The sequence below is a fragment of the Euleptes europaea genome, chromosome 12 (assembly GCF_029931775.1).
Source record: "Euleptes europaea isolate rEulEur1 chromosome 12, rEulEur1.hap1, whole genome shotgun sequence".
Taxonomy (NCBI): Eukaryota; Metazoa; Chordata; class Lepidosauria; order Squamata; family Sphaerodactylidae; genus Euleptes; species Euleptes europaea.
In genome coordinates, this window is record NC_079323.1 from 64,691,427 (window position 1) to 64,711,908 (window position 20,482).

The following is a 20,482-nucleotide window of genomic DNA, read 5'->3' on the forward strand; positions in this document are numbered from 1 at the left end:
TGCATGCAAAATGTAAACACTGCAACAAAGAAATGCAAAGCCTGGCGGCCTGATGGAAACTGGAGATAGATAATTATAAAATTATCGCAAGGTGAACTAGCTATGTATTTTTAATACTATAACCAAATCAGTAATTTTTTGATATAACTGTAACACTAATCTGAAAAGTTATTATTCTGAAAATGAAACCTTTATCTGGTTGTAAATATTAGATTATACCAGCAAGAAAAGCATGATTTAAATCATGATTTAAATCAATTTGATCAGGACTAGCAAAATATATGTCCAACAAATCACCGAAGTTAACATGGAAATTACATGAGAGCATCCTGCCATTCAGCATTCTCTTTATCTTCCTACCCTGTGCCAAACCCTACAGCAGGACAAGTCTGCAGTTCATTGCACCCAAAAAGCTCTCTCACCTGCCATTGTCCATCCACTGGTTGGTACAACAGAAGTGGTGTTTCCTTATCCTCTTGTAGAATCCAGAGCCCACCAGTTTCCGTAAATGCAACGTCCCAGCCTTGGTGATTCAAGGAGATATGTTGTTTGCAAAGGAGTTTCTGTGCATCAGCGTCAAGCTGGAAGATGGATACTGTGGGAACACTTTTTTAAAACAACCGCAGTCACTACCGAATACAATTAGGGATTTTACTTTAAAGTAGCAAATTATCTGCTCTAAAAGTAAGTCCTGAGTGAAAACAATGGCATAACAAGTGAAACCATTAGAAACCTTAATTATCAGATTCCCTTTCCACCTACTAACTTCCCCCTCCCCCTACCAACTAAGGTTCAATTTAGAAAAGACAAAGGTTCTTCTGGCTGGCTGGGACTGATCTGGGAACAGGTACTTAGTCTGTTTTGAATAACGCCACACTCCACCCGAAGACTGAGGCTGACAGCTTGGGGTTCTCCACGATCTGACATGTGCAGGTGGTAGCAGTTGCCAAAAGTACTTTCTGCCAGCTATGCTCTTCATCTGTACATGAAAATATGGCCAGCTATTCATGTCCTTATGACTTCCTGATTAGACTACTACAATGCACCATACATGGGACTTCCTTTGAAGAATGCTAGGAACTACAATTGGTCTAAAATACAGCTGTCTTGTTAACAGGGACACATAATTTCTGAGCACAATTCAAGGTGCTAGTTTAAATTGTTAAAGCCACAGGTGGTCTAGGATCAGGACACTTCAAGGATCAGTTCCTCCTATATGGAACCTACATAAATATTTAGGTCGTTTTCTGCAGCCCCAATCCAGGTAGTCTCACCATCAAAAGTCTGATGGGAGATAACACAAGACAACACCAGAGTTGAGGAATACCTTCCCTAAATGAATACTACACTACTCAAATTTCGGAAGTGTGTGAAGACTACCTTAAAAAATGGATTATAAATACTGCTAGATCACTGTAATTGGTCCTGTTGAAGTCTTTACAAATCATGGGTTGGGTCCAGACTAAATTTTCCAATTATAGACTGCTTTTTTATGCCTCTCCCCTCCTACTAAAGCTCACTGCTCACTGCTCACCACAAAAGCTGCTCCTAGGGGATACAAGAACCAGAAGTGGACCCCTCTGGTGTCACTCAGCAAGAATAAGTGGAAATTGCCAACTTTGTCTGGACCCCACTTCATGATTTGCCACTGTTTCTAAGTAGCTCTGTGGACCTACTAGACCAAAACAGAGTGGGGTAGAAATACTTTAAATACATAATTTCACAACATCTAGAGTGTCTCTAGTGGGATGGGACATACAACACGGTCACCTTTGCAGAAGCTCATGGAAGTCATTCCCTGTGGTCCATGTCTCCACGACATGAACCATTTGTGGGGGTGCACAAGTTCATGACACTGACAGGGTGATCTCAGAATGCTGCTGTAGAGAGATCTAAAGCAACTGACAAGGGAGGGCATCGTGTACACTTACTGTGTTCACCTTTTCTACAGTAAACCTGCTAAGATTGTAGAAAGTTCAAGATTCAACTCACTACCAGCAAGTCAGAGAAGCCATGAAGAAATTCTAAACACTGAGTTCTACCATCTGTCACTCTGAGAGTGTGGGGGCAGCCAGCTCTTTGGATCCCTCATCATCCAGGTTTCCAACTTTTTAATCTCAAAGACTGTTTAAATGGTTCTTGTAGGTTATCCGGGCTGTGTAACCGTGGTCTTGGAATTTTCTTTCCTGACGTTTCGCCAGCAACTGTGGCAGGCATCTTCAGAGTAGTAACACTGAAGGACAGAGTCTCTCCTTCAGTGTTACTACTCTGAAGATGCCTGCCACAGTTGCTGGCGAAACGTCAGGAAAGAAAATTCCAAGACCACGGTTACACAGCCCGGATAACCTACAAGAACCAATGAACTCTGACCGTGAAAGCCTTCGACAATACTGTTTAAATGGCTCGCTGCTGACTCTTCAAAAGCAACTAGTTTGCACACATGAAAAATGAATGTTCAGTTGGCTCCAAAAGAGGATTCTAGCATCATGTTGGTCGGTGGATTTACGTGGTTATACTGGATCCAGAGCAGAGGTAAGAAACAAGCAATCCCAGAACCTCATTAAAGGTAAAGGTCCCCTGTGCAAGCACTGGGTCATTCCTGACCCATGGGGTCACATCTCGAGGTTTACTAGGCAGACTATGGGGTGGTTTGCCAGTACCTTCCCCAGTCATCTTCCCTTTACCCCCAGAAAGCTGGGTACTCATTTTACTGACCTTGGAAGGATGGAAGGCTGAGTCAACTTTGAGCCGGCTACCTGAAACCAACTTCCATTGGGATCGAACTTCGCTCGTGAGCAGAGCTTGGACTGCAGTACTGCAGCTTACCACTCTGTGCCACGGGGCTCTAGAACCTCGTTAGAACTCAGAATATCTGAGTTTTCTAGTCAAAGAAACTGCAGAGGTTAGTCTGACTATCACAAGAAATCATGGCAAATATAATTTCCACCCCATGGCACAGCAGCTCTCAAGCATGCACAAGAGAACAAGCTGTATTCCAGTTTCCCTATCTGCCACAGACATGTCGTCGACAGAGGCAAGATAATGGAAGCATTACCTATAATCAACTATAAGTCTTTGTTATACTGTATTAATTCAAAGGGGCTTCATATTATTCATGCAAAATATCATTAACAAGTACAAAGAGAATACCACATTCTTTTTAAAAAATTCATGACAGCACAGTTTTCAAAATAATGTTATGTGGAAAGAAATTTGACATAACTAGAAGTGAAATTATGTAGCTGTCTACTGCCTCCACAGTAATTTTAGATAATCATTTCTAATTTTTTTCTCTTACCAGTCATATAAAATTGCAATGTAATTTCCTTCACAAGAATAGGTTGTTCTTGAGACTGCATATTTCTGAGAAGAGGGAAAGAGGATGTGATTAGAATCTTCAAGTGATTGTGGGGAGGGGCAGCATGAAAGAAGGAAAGGTAGCAAAACAGAAGATAAGAGTCCAAGATCTTATGCTAAAACAAATTACAGCTCGTTCCACAGCTTGTTTTTGATGCAGGAAATACTCTGTGATCATAATAGCAGTCATGATGACCCGAAAAATATCAATATTCCCGATTTCCAAATACCAGTATGGTATTCGGATCTGGTTGTTGTTGTTTTTTTACCTGGATTTCTGATATTTTTTGGCTCCGTTATTTCCTACGGGGAATCTTTCCAGGGAGCTAGGGGGTATTTTTAAAATTAGTGGCACCAAATTGCAGGGGTGCTGTTGGTGCCTATTATTTAAATAACCCCCTAATTCCAAGTAGATTGGACCAAGGGGTCCAGTTCTATGGGCCACTGAACAGCCATCCTTCATTATTTCCTATGGTGGAAAAAGAAAAAAGGAAAAACCTCCAAGCTGCTTCTAGGCAGAAATCATGCTTCCCATGGAAGAACCAACACATGGAAGAACCAACACAACAAGCCCAACAGAATCATTGCAGAACTCAGTAATCCCAGTAGAACAAGTAAATGTGCCAAGCCAAACAGAACCAAAATCAAAGCAGAGAATCTCTGGAATCTCGGGGGGGGGGGGGCACTTTTGCAAGTGTAAGCTCTAGCCCTGCGGAGAACCCATAAACAGATTCCAGCAGACGGCAAGTCCACGAAAGCAGTTTTATTGGTTATAATCGACAGGTTTCAGAAGCCATATTTCAAAAGGACACTAGTAAGGGGCAAAGGTAAGGCACAGGCATATATGGAAGAGCAAAAGGAGATAACTGGTAACCTAGGCAACCCCCCTCCCAGAGGCAGGAAGGAGTACTTGGCATTTCCCACAGTATGGGGATCTATGAAGACTAAACACAGGGTACAGACTGGCCTTGGATAGAATAGCACCACAGCACCTGGAGGCAGCTCAATCACACTATCGCATACCAGCCTCATGGCTTGCTCCTGACAGCAAGCCCAGAAGAACCCATGACAATGTACAGAATGCCCAGTAGAACCCCTGTTCCACGGTGGCTATGGAAGCCCAACAGAACCAATGTCAAACCAGAGAGTCTCTACAGCAGAAACTGAAGGTGGGGATGCACTTTTGCAAACCCAGCAGCATTAATGGCAATGTACCAAATGCCCAGCAGAACCCAGGGGCACTCTGGCAGTGCAAGCTCAACAGGACTAATGTCAAACCAGAGCAGAACAAATCCAAGCAATGGATTGGGGGGAGGTATTGCTAGCCCAACAGAACAAATGGCAATGTGCAGAATGCCCAGCAGAACCCAGGGGCACTCTGGCAGAACAAGCTCAACAAGCCTAATGTGCCTCCAGAGAAGAACAAACCCAAGCACTGAGCGACACTGTAAAAACTGCAAAGAGAACACAAAGCAACTCTTGCAAAGGAAAAAAACCCTCTTGAAGCTGACAAAGAAACCTGAAACTGACAGAAGCACTCTGATAAGCCCACTGAACTCCCCCCAGACACAAAAACAAAGGGAAGGGGTGAAAAAAGCCAAATCAGCCCCGGGAGCCTGCTAACACTGGCTCCTGATCTTCCCGGAAAATCTCAAATATTTCAGGGATTTTTGGGATCATTTTTTTTTTTTGCTTTCCCATAAAATTCCAAGATATATTTACAATGCTGAAGATACTTAAATACTGATAAGGTATTTTTTCAGGTATATTTTCGGTTCAGTTATATCAGAATCTACACCACTAATTGTAACAGAGGAGAGAATATTCACAATATCCATTAACACAGCTAGCTCCCACAATAAGCACAACACATTCAGGCTGTGGGTGAGGGGCAGGAAGAGAGAGAACACAGAGACCAACTACCTAACAGGGAGTTTCATGGCAGCAGCCACTATTCTCAGACTCACAGTTCCCTTAGTTAAGTAGGATGGCAAGCATCAGAGGTATACGGATAAGTGTGTGTGTGGGGGGGGGGGGTGGGAATAGGAGTCTTGCGGTACCTTAAGACAAAAAAAAATTCATTTTATTATTTTTATCTTGCTGTCACATAAGAGTTCATTCAGAATATCCTCACTGTGGGGAACCCAACAACAATTCAAGAAAAAGTACTCCTATACAATATATACAAACCAACATTTTAAAAAACATTTAAAGCACAACTTTTTAAAGTGGCAGGCTCCTGATTTTTTAAAGATATTCACTTTTAGACCAATGGTATTTTTCAAAACTTAATAAAGAGTTTTAGATTTGAGACAATTTTGGTGTTTGAAGCCAGCTAAAAGCTTTATTTACCTTTTAACCATAACTAACCAGAGTCAGAGTTCTTCTAACTTGAAATTTTCCTCAACCTAACATTTGGGCTGCTTCCACAGATGATCCTCTGGGTAGCTTTCATTGCTGCTGCAAACGTAGAGGCAACAAAACATCCACGCAGACGTTTCCCTCCATTTTCCTCACTTCGCCCTGCTGTGGCTGCCATTTCCTCCAGCTGCCAAAGGACTTTTTTCAGTCTTTTTAAAAAAAACTGGTAATAGGTATAGAGCCATAGCATTATAGCAGTCTATTGCAATACTATACTGATTCCCAGCTTTCATTAAAAAAAAAAAAGTAAGTCTTTAGACCATTTAGTTAAGGAATTGCAAGGAGAAACATGTGCCCAGTACTTTTCCTCTTATAACTCCATTAGGAAAGGGACTTACTTTTAAAAAGAGAGAGCAAGAAAGCTGAAACAAATGCATTGTTACAATATTATACTCTACAGCAATACAGCTATTACACTTTAAAAAGTTTCCATCCACATGATATCCAAATTGCTTTGACTGCGATCTTTCCAAAAAAAAGATCATGCCAAAACAATTCTGGGAAAGACTGCAAACAAGCAGGAGGGAAAACACAGAAACAGGATGAATAGAGGACTGTGTCACATGGGTAGTACTGAAAACAGCACTGAAGGAAGCCAAGGGGGAGCAAAACATCCATGTGGAAACCTCCTTGTTTAAACTCAAACCACGGCAGCTAGTGTGAAAGCAAAGAGAAAGAAAAAAAGAAAACATACAGTCACATTACCTTCTCATTTTTGGTGGCCTCATGTACATCCAAATTATTCAGGTGGCAACAATGGACTTCTTTCCCACTTTTGTACTCCCAAAGCCTCAGTGTACAGTCCTGAGGAAGTAAAACAAACAGGCTGATAATTAACACTCCAGGTATGGCGATCCTTGGTCCAGCTTTCACTCTCATTTGCATGCTATGATCAAGATTCACAGTGACTTTCACAATAGGAAGGAGACTCAGGTACACTGCCCTGAGCTCCTTGCAGAAAGGGCAGGATAAAAATGTAAGACAGAAAGAATGTGGGGATAACAACACTGCCTGGCTTATGGGACTGTTTCAAGGATGAAAACAAGACAGGGACTTGAGTCCAGTGCAAAATGTCCACTTGCACAAGCAGAAATGCAATAAGACGACCACAGTAGCTGCTTGCACCAAGCCAAACTTATTGTATCTCAAACTAAGTCAAACTTAATGGTATCTGAAGAAGTGAGCTGTGGCTTACGAAAGCTCATACCCTGCCAGAAATTTTGTTAGTCTTTCAGGTGCTACTGCATTCTTGCTCTTTTCTAAGTCAAACTTATTGCACCTGTGTCTCAGCTGCTGCAACCCGAGTTTCAAGCAGGGGCCATTTTAGCCGTGCAGCATCTTGGGCAGCTGCCTTGGGCCTCTCAACCCCACACGGAAGAGGAAAGAAGAGCGGCAGGCAGGCTACTGCTGCAGCTCATGCCCCCCCCCTCCCCGATCCAGGCAGCACCCCACCACACAGCCACTCCACATGCCTGCTTTGCACAGGGAGAGGGCCACTCCTTCCTTAAATCAGCACTTCTTGGGCCCCATTCTGGACTTTTGCTCAGGGCCCCAGAATCACTAACAGCCCATTCTTGCACTGGTGGCGGCCGGGGACGGCAGGGAGGAGACATCACTGCGCCGTCTCCTAAGCTGTACCATGACCGCCGAAAGACCAAAAAAAAAAAGGCTTTTATAGGCTTTTTTTTGTCAAACAGGACCTTTTCACCCCATTGAGAAAAGCGATGCTGCGCCAGCAAAAAGCTGGCACACCCTTGCTCCTCTCACCGCCGATGTTCCCAGGGCGAACAGGGACAGGAGGCTGCCTTAAGGCAGCCCCACCTCCCCAGAAAACCTGGGAACGCCTCCTGGGACACCCCCCAGGATGCCGGCATGGGCCTTTACACCGGTGGGATGCCTGGTGGGACGCTGCTGTGGCGGTGCCTGACAACGGGCGTCTGGCCCTCCCCACCGGCGTTGGGGCCACTTACATAAGTAGGCCGGACACCGGCGTGGAGGGCCCCAACGCCGGCGCAGCACCTTCCTGGCCTCCTAAGGGCTTTCACCCTTAAAGGTCAGGAATGCGCTGTAAGACTGCCCTGGTTTCAGGAAGTCATCCTAGCAGCTTCATCATTTTCAAATTATTTTCCCCAGGAATAACACAGGAGACAGAGGAAATCGCTGCATAATATTTTGCTTATATAGAAAACTGTATATATGCAAACTCAAGTAGTTTTTTCTTGCTGCAAAACACGTGATTTTAAAGCAGCTGACTAAAACTCCAGATTTAAAAAAGCTCATACGTACCCCAGAAGCTGATAAGAGAAGATCTGGATAGTCTGGTATTATAAATATTCGACTGACGAACCTAAAGGAGGGGGAAAAATCCAGCATTTGTTTGAAAGGCAAACAAAGATAGTAACATATGAAGTTATACATCACCATAGCAACACAGAAATTTCTACATTGGATTAGGTTAGTATCTTATCTCTCATGTAAGGAAATACTTACCCAGAAACACAGTTACTGTGCTAATAAGTGTTCTGCTAGCCTCTGGCTTACTAATAAGTCCATTAAAAGGTAACATAATTAAATACAGCAGGAATGGATGACCTTGGTTTCTATGACACTTGCTTGGCATCGATCAGTATTTTAAAAAAGTTCATCCGTGTAATTTAGCATTCATCCAGCCTCTTGCTGTGGAGGTTAAAACTGCCCCCCCAATGTATTCATTGCCACCATAAGGCCATCAAAAAGACGACAGAACTACATGTATGCTCTCCATAGTGCTGCCCTATTTTGCACAGAGCAGCATTATGAAAGGCAGACATACGACCCATTCTCCCTTCTAGCCTATGAGCCTGACACCAGCTGAGGGGCTACAGAGCTAAGGGGAGGAAATCCTGAATCCAGGCTACAGAAAGCCTATGGAGAAGTAGTCAGGCTTGAGCTGCAACATGGAGAAGCTGCAAACAAATACAGTGAAGGACTACCTCCTCCCATGTTGTCCAGCTTGCAGTTAAGATCTAGCTCTCAAGCCCTGTTCTCATTGCCCCCGCCTTTAGTGGTCAGGCAGATGGTAACCAGAGATGGGGCTTTTCAGTAGGGGCCCCATGCTTATGGAATACCCTTCCCCTTGAGGCTCCCTTGACACCTACACTATTCTCTTTTAGGCACTAGGCCAAAACTTTTCTGTTCACCCAAGGTTTCAATTAAGGGGTCTGAGAATATTACTTGCAGCTCTGCAATGGCCTAGGTTGGGGTCCCCAACATGGTGCCCACAGGCACCATGGTATCCATCAAGTGTTTTTAGAGAGTGGACAGGGCCAGGTGGGGCTTTTGCCTAGCAAGGCTTTTGATTGGCCATTGGAGATTTTAAAAAAATGTTGCTTTGGCAGCAGTTGCCCCTACAGCACAAAGATCCTCACTGTGTGACTGAAGGTAAGCTGTGGCAGCCATTTCGTGGTTGGCTCCGCCTCCTGCAGCAGCCATTTTGTGACTGTGCCCTCCACAGTGTCAGATCTCCAAAGGTGACCACAGACTCAAAAAGGTTGGTGATCCGTGGCCTATGTTGTAATGCTTTGGCTGGATTTGTAATGCTGGATTTTAATTAATCACTTTTAATGCTTTATTTCCATTATATTTCTTTTAGTAAGGTGCCTTGGGCAGGTTCCCTAAAGAGGTGACATAAACATTTGCTAAATAAACTAAATAATAAATACAAATACAATGCAAACACATAAATCAACTTCCATGTGAACAGCTGCCCATTGTCACCAGGTAACAAAAAAGGATACCGCAAACCCAGCAGAGGGACCAAAACAGCAGGGGTGGTTTTCTTTGGGCAGACGTCTTTGGGCAGACTTCCATTTGACTTTATTATCAGATCTGAGCACTGAATCAAATAAGACTAAGGGAGCAATCCTGAGCAGTCCTGCTCAGAAATAAGTCCCACTTTCTTCAATGGGTTTACTCCGGCAAGTGTTCTTAGGATTGCAGCCTAACAATCACTTCAGTGTGCATTTGTGAAGGAACTGAATGCCTGGGCACAAAAGCGAACACGAGCAGAAGAATTTCTTTTGAACATCAAAATGGCTTTTTCACTATTAATAATCCCATTTACAAACCAGATAAGCAAGATCAAAAGCCCACAGAAGGAAGCGACAGCAGGCTTGAATTAAAAGATTATTTGATGGAAAACAAATACACTTGTTATCAAGCCTCAAATTAGGTCAATAAATCAAAGTTGAGAAGAGCACCACCAATAAGGATTTTGATCAGCAGGAAGTAAGGAAAAACCCAGCTGCTTAGGGAGAAATGCTCAGTTCCTGGCCATCCTCTGCAGGCTGGGGGCATTTACCTACAAAGCTGGGATTTTTTATTGTTTGAATGCCAGTGTGGCATAGTGGTTACAGTCCAAGTTTTCCCTTTGAAACTCACAGGGCAATCTTGGGTCAGTTACTTTCTATAATTCTAATCTCCCTCACAAGGGTTGTTGTGAGGATAAAACTGGGGTGAGGATAGACATGTCAGCTGCCTTCTCCCATACTGCTGGCCTCTATAGTGCTTCCTGTACCTTGGTTGCTTGGGCAGAAAACTGACCCTGAGGGCCAAGCAAAATTACCTCCGTCAGCACTTTTGCAAATGGGTATGGACCAAGCTAGACTAACTATAAATGAAAGAGTCAAAGATACTGAGCGTCAAACAGATCTCTTGAGATCCCCTGCATTTATAGCACCTCAACATTCCAGGTATATTTTAGCCCCAGCTGCATATTTATACTCCCTGGAAAGGAACATAGAAGGGCCTATACACTGGCCAGATGTGCAGCCCTACCATCTGCCATATTAGAAGGGAGATTTAAGAAGATCCCCAGGGTGGAGAGACTTTGCCCGTGTAACACAGGGGAGCTGGAAACCATTGAACATGTATTTTTTAGATGTCCCCTCTACAAGTCAGCCCTCTTCAATATTACTGACCCTTTGATTAGGGAAATAGTGCCCTTTTAGATCCTTTTCTATCAAACTATGCTAATCAAGCCGACGATAGTAAGATTAACTTGTTGTTATCCTCCAGAAGTTCTGAGATTATTGAATCTGTAGCCAAATTTCTTGGTGATGTAATTAAGAGGCGAGGTAAAATGATGTACATTTACTCTTTTTGATTGCCCTTGGTATGCCAATAAAGGTACTGAAACTGATTAGGGAAATAGGCTCTGGTGATGAGGGTGAATGGGCCAAAAGGTTTCTGCTGGGAGACAGCTCACCAATCACCACCCAAGTTGCAAAATACTGTGCAGTAGCAATGAAGCTACGTCGCCTTAATGTACATCCTTAATCTGTGGAAATGTAGAATTGGGTGATTCCTAATTTTGTTGGCCTTGGTTGTAAACATCTATTCTGTATGGTCAGTTTCTGTTTTACCTGTTTTATCTGGCATACTAGCCGCAAATAAAATTTATTTATTTATTCACAGTTAAATTGCTGTTAGGGCTGAAAAGCTTTAGGGAGCATTTAAATTAAATATGCTTTCCTACCTCTTCTCCACAACAGGACCCTCCCTTTTTGACGAGGTTGGAGAGTTTCTATAATGACACTTACTCTCTGTGTCCCAGGCAGAAGGATACAATGTTATGTGGTGCTCTTGTCAAACTAACTCGTATCTTCTCATCTCGGTCAGCTGTTAAGATATACTGGTCATCAGGACTCAAAGCCTAGTGATTCAAAACAGGTCATCATGGAAACAGTCCAGAAGACTTTTGGGCATGCATACTGGTATTTACAGTGATCACACATTTACCACTTATAGCATTATTCTCAACTTTCAAATTGTTGTATATGAAGTCTTGAAAGTAAGCTCACAAAAATTAACAGCCTGCCCCCCCAACACCTCTGTTATTAATGCATATTGTATTGATGGCAAGAAAAGGAGCTAATTGTTCCAATTTAGAAAAGCTTATCAATAGCTATTTGTCCACCTCATGACTACCAAACATTAAAACTTTATTTGAATGTATAATATAACTACAGTAAGAAATTCAGATAAGTAGCCAAGCTTAATAACTTTGATAAACTAACTTTTAAAGAAGCAGCTAAAACCTCATACACAGAATTACAGTCACGGCCAATTCGCCACCCAAGAAGCCACTTGGGGTGCTAAATCAGTGGAGGGGAGAGAAGGGCTTGAATTGTACCTGCTGCTTCCTCCCAGACCCATGTCACCATCTCCTGGGTCGGGGGGGGAGGGCTGTGACACAGAAACAGGAGGAGGTACCCGTCCCCACCAATGCTGCCTACAGTCAGATCCAGGTTGGACCTCAGTGGTGCTGCCTCTGGAGGGGGTCACAGACTCTCCAGGAGTGACACGGGAAAATGGGCCTATTCACCAGTCCCTCTGAAAACACGGGCCTTGCTGGGGTGGCCGAGAAGCTTGAACCAGCCCTTGTTACAACCTGATCTGAAGCTTGCTTATTTTGTAGTTCATCCCACCAACGAACTGTGCTCCTAAGGAAATGGGCACTATACTTAGGATTGGGCTGCAAGTTAATTCTCAACAGGGAGACTTATTAAGTATTACAGTAAGCTTATCACATCTCATATGGATAACTGGACATACTTTAGAATGAGATGCCTCCAAGAGCATCACAGATAAGAGTAGTTTTATTAGAACAGCTGATGACCACTAAGCATACAGACTGCCAACAGGTTCCCAGTACTCAGTTCCATGTGAAAATAAGAGCATCAAATGTTCTTAATTGCTGAGTCATCTGACCTCCAAGAAAGGCCCTGAGCAGATGCCTCTTTAGGGACTATACACTACTCTCTCACTACTCTCCAACATTGCAGAAGATGGGAATACATTGATCAGTGCACAGAGAACCAACAGTAGATGGCAACAAACTCCAGAATCACAGCTGCACTATTTTTACCTACCACAATCATCCTAATGCATGGATAGGTCAGTTCACAATGATCTCACACCTGAGGATGACCAGGAACAATTAAGAGAGGGGAAAGGCTGCTACCCTGTATGTATGAATCACCCTTTGGAAATGGTTCAAATCTTATAAATATAGGGGATGGGGGGGAGAGAAGTATCCTGTCTTGGGGGTGGGGGTGGGGAGTCTAAAGCTCAGATTATCTAGTACCAAAAGTCATAGTACACTGTAAGAGGTTCAGAAGATTTTGTGTTCTCTTCAGTGTAGTGTTTCTAGTCAGAGGCCACTGATGAAAAGACTGAACATTTTCTTTAAATGAAGAAAGTATTGAAACAGCAGCTGTGTAAACATACCATATCCAAAAGAAGAGACAGGTGCCCAAGTTCAATTGTTCCTGTATTTTCTGGTTCAGCTACTGAATAAGAATAGACGTCTCCAGATTTGTCAGCAACCAGAATCTTATCTTCTGCTGCTGTTATAATCAGGGAAGTGCATCTTCTAGTGACAAGTCTGAACAGAAGAACTGATTCAAGTCGGTTTCAAAAATTCCTCTTTAGAAAGGTGGACTTTATAGTTAGGTTACATTTACACTTCAGGATCTAACAGATCACTAAATTTGTAGCTGGGAAGGACCACCCCAGCATGCATTAGCTGTGAAAGGGTGCAGTGACTGGAGCAAAGAAAGAAGACATTCACCCTGAATTTGAACCATCACAAATATTACAATAGAACAAACCGCCTGTGATCAAAATTAATTTTTCTTCATACAGGAGAAAGAAAAATCCTTTCAACCTGAATGACACAATGAATATTTGGTACTAGGATTACAGAGAGCTTCTTCAGAAGCTTTCTGCAGTATATAGCAAACCAAAATTTCAAAAGCAGGTTGTAATACAGCTCAAGGAATAGCGGTTTCTTGGGGGGGGGGTTGTTTTTAAACTTTCAAAAAAATAATCACTTGTTTAATCCTTCTACAAACTGAGAAGAGTATTGTGAACCTGGGAAAAGATGGCCTGTGAGGTATAATGTGCAGGATTTGAATCAGGAAGAATTGGGTTCAGATGCCTCCCAAGCCATTCAAGCTGTGACCATTCACTTCTCCCCAGCCTAACCTATTGGGCGGTGATGGTAAAAATTGAAAAAACTCCACGAGCAGCATTTTCTTTAACATCCCACTTTCCAAGCCCCAAACTTCTACCACTTGTTCAATACAAGAAAGGAAAAAAAGGGAATGGAAAAAATACATCTTCTTTTGTCTGCACACTTCCACTCTACCACTGCACAATCAAACTCATGAACAAGAAAACAAGGAAGGCCCTGGAGAACTCAAGGAATATTGAGGAGATGGGAAAATAAAGGTACAAAATTTCTTCCAAGTTGCTTTCCTCTCCATACCTTACGCTCAAGCATTCCCAGGAAGGTTTAGTACGAAAAAGAATCAGGCGTTTGTTGTCATCAGTCAGAGCAAAGTAGGTTCCAGGTGAAGAAAATGCACAGGCAAGGATAGTATCACTTGATTTAACTGCTGACTTTCCATCCTCTCTAAAAACAAGCAGAGAAAGATTGTGTGTGTGTCGGGATTTTAAAGCACAATTATTTCAAGGTGACACACATTGAAAGTGGAGGGAACCAGCAGCCCTGGGCTAGCAAAAGACCCAGTGTTCATGAAGCTATGCAGGCTTTTCAGTTCTGGCCTATATTTTTTTATCTACGTAACACATCAACAATCAAGGAGACAACATCATGAAGATCCATGTAAGTATATGACCCTACTAAACACACACTTTTGGTCAGTTGCAGGAATTTTTGAATAGTTTTGATTAAGCACCCATTATTGATTTGCCAGTACATTCCGACTCAGTATTAAGTAACATGCTGCCAATTAAAATTTATTAATAGATTTGGAGTATAAATATTTATGCTGACCTTCCCAGCCTATACAAACCGAGAACATAAGATCTAAAAGGACACTGCCAATTAGGAACTTTCAGGTAATTAAGATTTTTCAGTATAGAATATTTGCCATGAACTAGCCTATACATTTATATAATTATAATTAGGAAGACTCTTTCTTCCACGTATTTCTTCTATATCTGTATATTTTCCACTTTCTACTCTGTATTCTATCCAGCACCCCGGTGGTGGAGAAGAGATATACATTAGAATAGTAGGCAAGGATTCTTCCCACCTGCAACCAGCAACTTCTATTTTAAAGGCATACATTCCCCAGAGTATCTGGATAAATAGAACTATGATACACATGTTATTTAGTATAAAGAGTTTAAACAGTTTTACCCTTTGTTTTCCTGAGGTTTCTTGCCTGCAGTGGTACAATCGTATATGAAAAGATCATCTTGGCTAGAAATTAAAGATATATACAACATCAATATTTCTCTAAGGGAAGAGCATTCAGTAGTGCTTTGGTATTCAAATACTTTATCTCCATACCTTTTGAGCCCCAAAGCTACAAAATTAATAGTAAGCTACTATCTTGTATATCTTAATAAAGGAAACATGGAAAATAGTAGGACCAAATGCATAGTTTAGAAGGTAAAAATGCCATGTGTATTTTTTCAGGCTTTTGTATTAGAAGACAAGAGGTTACCAGATCAACAGAAAAAGTAATGAGATATGGCCATGTCTTTACTGAACACCAGGCCTAACTGTATGTTATATTCAGTTCAAATAGGCTCTCTGTGTGCCTGGGAATCTTCCCAAGAGTGGAACTCAGTAAGGCGTGGCTAATCCCAAGTCTTTTAGTGGATGAGGGAAGGGCTGCCAGCCAAATGCCTTTCCAGTCCTTTTCCTTTTAATGCAGTTATGACTGCAGCTACTAGTCTGAGCTCAGTAAAAGTCACTCTCTGACTATCCACTTGACTCTCCTTTCTGCAAGGCTGAAGCAAACTTGCTTAACAAATCATGCTAAACCCATCAACCAAGCCAGCACTGGAGTAAAACAAGCCAGCAAGGCTGATGGCTGTTACAGCAGTTGCCCACCTGCAGCCTGCTAACAAGGTTGTCTCCAACAACCTTTCCTTCTTCCTTTCCTTGCACCCAACTCAGACAGATCTTGCAAAGCAATAGTGTGTTGCAGCAAGATAAAACCTCTCTTTTATTTTAATTTTTCTCATTCATTTAATGTTTTCCACACTTTTCTCATTCATCTCTCTTTCTCCACCTAATTTTTCCATCCCCCCCCCCAATTTATTTTCAAGTCTTGGTCTCAACTCCTTCTCATCCATAGCCTGCTTGGCAACAGAACGTATTTAGTAGTAGTATAGTTGCAAATCTTTGTTAATATTATGAACAGAAGGGGTGGGGAGTTAATATTTCCCCAAGATCTAATAAAATAGTAAAAGGATTCTTCCCCCTTCCTCCACTCTTTACATGCATGGTAATGAAACCTTGATCTGCTTTTGTGGTTATACATGTGGAACAGAAGATAGAAACCCAGTGCCTGAACTGGGAGTTCTATCATTATTGTTGTGTTGGTGGAAGATCTAATAGCCCTTTGTAAAGGCTACTTTAACAGGACAAATGATATGGTTATTAAAAATTACATTTATAAAAAAATGTCATATCCAGTATTTCTCCCCAGTGGAGACCCAAAGTGGCGTTGTTCTGTCCTCCATGTTATCCTCACAACCCTGTGAGGTAGGTCTCGTTGAGAGTATGTCACCCAGCAACCTTCCATGAAACCTGGAAAGATTTCCTGGTTCAGGGTGTTCCAAATCCCTTCATTTTTGGCACTGCAACTTCCATCATCATTCTGGGGTTGGTGGCCAGTTTTCAAACATGTAGCATTATTGTCTGATGTGTTATATGTGCCACAAACAGAGGGCCTTAGCATCCACTGCAAATAGCATGCAGGGTGTCTCACCTTGGCCAGGATATTCTCATGCCTTTCAATTTTGGCCCTGGAACTCCCATGATCATCCTGAAGCTGGTGGCCAATTTTGAGCCTCCTAGCTTTATTTTCTGATGAGTTATGCTGACATAAATGGACAGAAGAACAGACAGGCCGATTCCTTTATTACTATAAATACATGGTAATTGTGAGCCAAATTATTTGTTTTGTTATGATATTTAGTTTGGATCAGGATCATATGGGGGGCAGGTGGAGAATCTCTGTTCAGGAGCTCATGGTAGCTCTTGGCAGCTCTGGACTTCGGAAGAGCACAAGGATAACATAATGGATAATTGAACCTTATGGGTTCAGAAAGTTTTTCTTTTTAAACAGAAAATTTTTCTTTTTAAAAAGATATATTCTTGCTTTATTATACAATCCAGTTTTTAATAGAGTGTTTTCAAGTTACCACTGATCTGAGGTAATGCAAATGCTTTATGTGTAATGAAGGCCAAAGTTCTACCACACAGTATCACCAAATTAAAGGGAAATCCAAATGCAGATATGGGAAATAATGTACTCCACACCTCTGAAGTGTGGGCTGCATAATCATGTCTGCAGTACTGCTCTAGAAAGATGGTTCCACTCAGAATGAGGCAGGGCCTGCATGTCCTGCAATCTAAGTCTAACATATTTTCAGAACACACAAAGCACATTCATACACACCCTTTCCAAAGGTGAACATTAAGGCAGAAAATATGAAAGATTAATATTTAGTATAGTTATCCAAAAAGGATCTTAGAAAGTAGGCATTTTCTGAGCTAGATCCACTAATGGTCTACACATGAGCACATGCCGCTGCCTTATACTGAATCAGACCATCAGTCCATCGAAGTCAGTATCGTCTACTCAGACCAGGAGCGGCTCTCCAGGGTCTCAGGCTGAGATCTTTCACAGAACGTACTAAAACGAATGACAAGTCAGCCCATTGGAAGCAATGGGAGAGGTTGCCCAGCCCGCTGAAGATAATGGGAGAAGAGAGTGTCGGTTGACTTGCATTGACTCCATTGAAATACATCACAGCACAAAAAGAGTTGCTGACTTGTCATTCGTTTTAGTACATCCCGTCTTTCACATCACCTACTCGCCTGGTTCCTTTAACTCAGTGGTTCCCAACCTTTTTTTGACCAGGGACCACTAGGACTTTTTTGTTCGGTGCAGGGACCCCAAGGTTCAAAATAAAAATTCTGAGAATTTGAAAATAAACTTTAATCATAACTGTTAGTTAAACATTAAACTTAGAATAATATTTGAATATATATTTTTATAATAGAGAACTTTTAATTGAAAATATTAATTTATTATGGGTTTATAACTTTGTTTCGCGGACCTTAATTTAGTTCTCGTGGACCCCCGGGGGTCCACAGACCCCTGGTTGGGAACCAGTGCTTTAACTGGAGATGCCTGGGATTGAACCTGGGACCTTCTGCATGCCAAGCAGAGGCTCTACCACTAAGCCCCAGCCCAGGTATAAGGCAGGCAGCTCCATCTGTTTGATTAAAGCAATCGACCTTTACAGTGCATGCCTAAGGTGAGTTCTTCCAGTCTAAGCCCATGCATTTCAATGGGCTTAGACTGGAGTAAATCTCCTCAGGAACGCACTATAACGCTCCTCCACCCCCTGTCGTGAGAGCCGGCTCGGACAGAGGACCCGGATCTCGCCAGGCCGGTCCAAACGAACCGAGGCCGTTCTTTCCGCGGACTCATCCTCACGTGCACCGCCCGCGTTGGGACTCCCCCCTCCCTCACCTGGGCTCTTTGTAGCGGGCAGCGAGGAGCCTGCACCCCCCTCGGACCACCATCCAGGCCCCGCAGAGCTCGAGCCCCGGCCTGGCAACCGCCGCCGCCGCCGCCTCCATGGGCAACCGAGGAGCCACGCGTGCGCACACGTCGCTAGGCGCGGGCCCCACCCACTCACCCGGAAGCTAATAAGGATCTCGGAGAGTTCCTCCGCACGACTTCCGGCATCAAACTGAAACTTGCGAGAGCGGTCTGCGCCGTGCTTTGGTGGCTAAAGGGGCGCTTAATCCCGGAAGTGCCCGTGAGTGGAGCCTCTTTGGACACGTCTGCGAAAACGCCCGGGAGGTTTTGCCTTGGATTTGCCGCTCTCTAAATGCACATCTCCCTCCAGACAAATTCTCAGAACTCTGCACGGGGGCTTGTTGAGTTTTGAGAATTTGGCTGGAGAGAAATGGGCATTTAGAGAGCGGCAAATTTTCGCCCGATACCGGTCGTTTTCGACCGTCTCCTTTTTCAGCTCATTCGGCACAGTGCTGGAAGCCTCGCTCAGTTGCAATAAGCATCTGGTCCTGGGGGAGCAAGAAAAGCCTCTGTTTTTATGCACATGTCATCTAGCGAATGAGTTCCTTAACAGGAACGATGCCAAAACTGGTAGAAAAGGAGGAAGAATGCATAAGTAGTCGCAGCAGCAGGGAAAATAGGCGACGCTCACTCGGTCTTCTAAAACAGATTTTTAGTTTTACACTATAGCTCCGATCCTAAATATATTAATCCAAAAGGAAGTAACACTGATGTCGATAAGATCTATAGCCAGGTATATTTAGCAGTGCAGCACTAATTATTACAAGGACTCTATTTATTGTTGTGTGTTGCATAAGGCTTATTCTCAAGAAAATGTTCATTAATTTCAGATTTGCAGCATGGATCAATGGGGAAAGGGTAAAAACCGGAACGGACTGGAATAGGCATTAAACAAATAATAGTACCACAAAAAACAGTGACATGCCGTAAAGACACTCCAGAACAATACTTTAGAAATCAAAATGTGGAAAGAGTGTGCATTTAATAACCCTTTCCAGGCCAAAATGCCTCCAGAATGCTACAAAACTGCCCGGAATGGGCATTAAACAAATAATATCACAAAAAACAGCAGAATGTGTTAAAAGCACTCCAGAACAATAATTGGAAATCAGAACACATAGTGTGCATTTATTAACTCTTTCCGGGCCAAAATGCCCCCAGAACATGCATCTTTATTTTAAAAAATCAGTTGAATAGATCATTATAACATAACAGTGTGTCTCTGTGGTTCTCCAAATTCCCAGCTTTCTTAACAAACAAAAAGTCTAGCTACCTTTGTTGCAAATGTTTTTCCTTTATATCTCTGCAATGAAAAGGGCTAGAGACTTGTTAAAAATGAAAGCTGGAAATTCAGAGAACCTTCAAGAATGATATAATGATGTTCATTTGCTGATAAAAAGATTTGTGGTGCCAGAGGGAGGGAACTACTGCTGCCAGGGACAGGAGCAGGTAAGAGGGCTGTTGTGTGGGCTGGACTGGCAAAATCCAAACTTTTCTACTCGCGTGACAGCCATCCAGGGTTTGCTGAGACCTTTCCCACAAATTTGAATCAAAGCAGGTTTGGGAAAAAGAAGAGACAAGCAGGGGAAACCCCAGGTTGGGTGCAAATGCACCATAATGCAGTGGGGAAGCAGGGGGAAAAACAGTTCCTAACAGCACCAAGGGCCAAATACTGTGTGCAGACATGTCTGGGAGAAATGCTAAGCAGATCTACTCAGAAGTCCCATTTATTTCAGTGGGGCTTACTCGCCGGAATGTGTTCTCAGGCTCGTGACCTCCTGTAACACTGAAGTACTCCAACATCACTGAAGTGGTTGAACTCACAAATGTCCATCATGCAACATTGTGGTGCCCAAACCTAAAAACTCCAGTCAACATCAGTTATTATTTCTTTTGGCATTACGATTATTTGTTTAATGCCTGTTCCGAGGTGTTCCAGAGGCATTTTGGCCTGGAAAGGGTTAATAAATGCCATTCTTTCCACGTTTTGATTTCTAAAATATTGTTCTAGACTGTCTCTTTAAGGCATACCACTGTTTTTTGCAGTACACCGGTGTGGT

The 20,482-nt window shown here is 42.8% G+C and overlaps 1 protein-coding gene across 1 annotated transcript in view; it reads right to left on the reverse strand.

The window, feature by feature from the left end:
• The window catches only part of WDR4 (WD repeat domain 4), a 30,306-nt gene extending 11,846 nt beyond the window's left edge, over positions 1-18,460 (reverse strand). The window contains exons 1-9 of the mRNA XM_056858240.1: positions 18,351-18,460; positions 14,990-15,052; positions 14,090-14,236; positions 13,048-13,204; positions 11,358-11,470; positions 8,065-8,125; positions 6,484-6,582; positions 3,299-3,363; positions 423-606 (exon numbers count right to left, since the gene is read on the reverse strand). Of these exons, the coding sequence (XP_056714218.1) occupies positions 423-606; positions 3,299-3,363; positions 6,484-6,582; positions 8,065-8,125; positions 11,358-11,470; positions 13,048-13,204; positions 14,090-14,236; positions 14,990-15,052; positions 18,351-18,460 (999 nt within the window). The remainder of the gene's footprint in view (positions 1-422; positions 607-3,298; positions 3,364-6,483; positions 6,583-8,064; positions 8,126-11,357; positions 11,471-13,047; positions 13,205-14,089; positions 14,237-14,989; positions 15,053-18,350) is intronic.
• Positions 18,461-20,482: the final 2,022 nt, after the last annotated feature.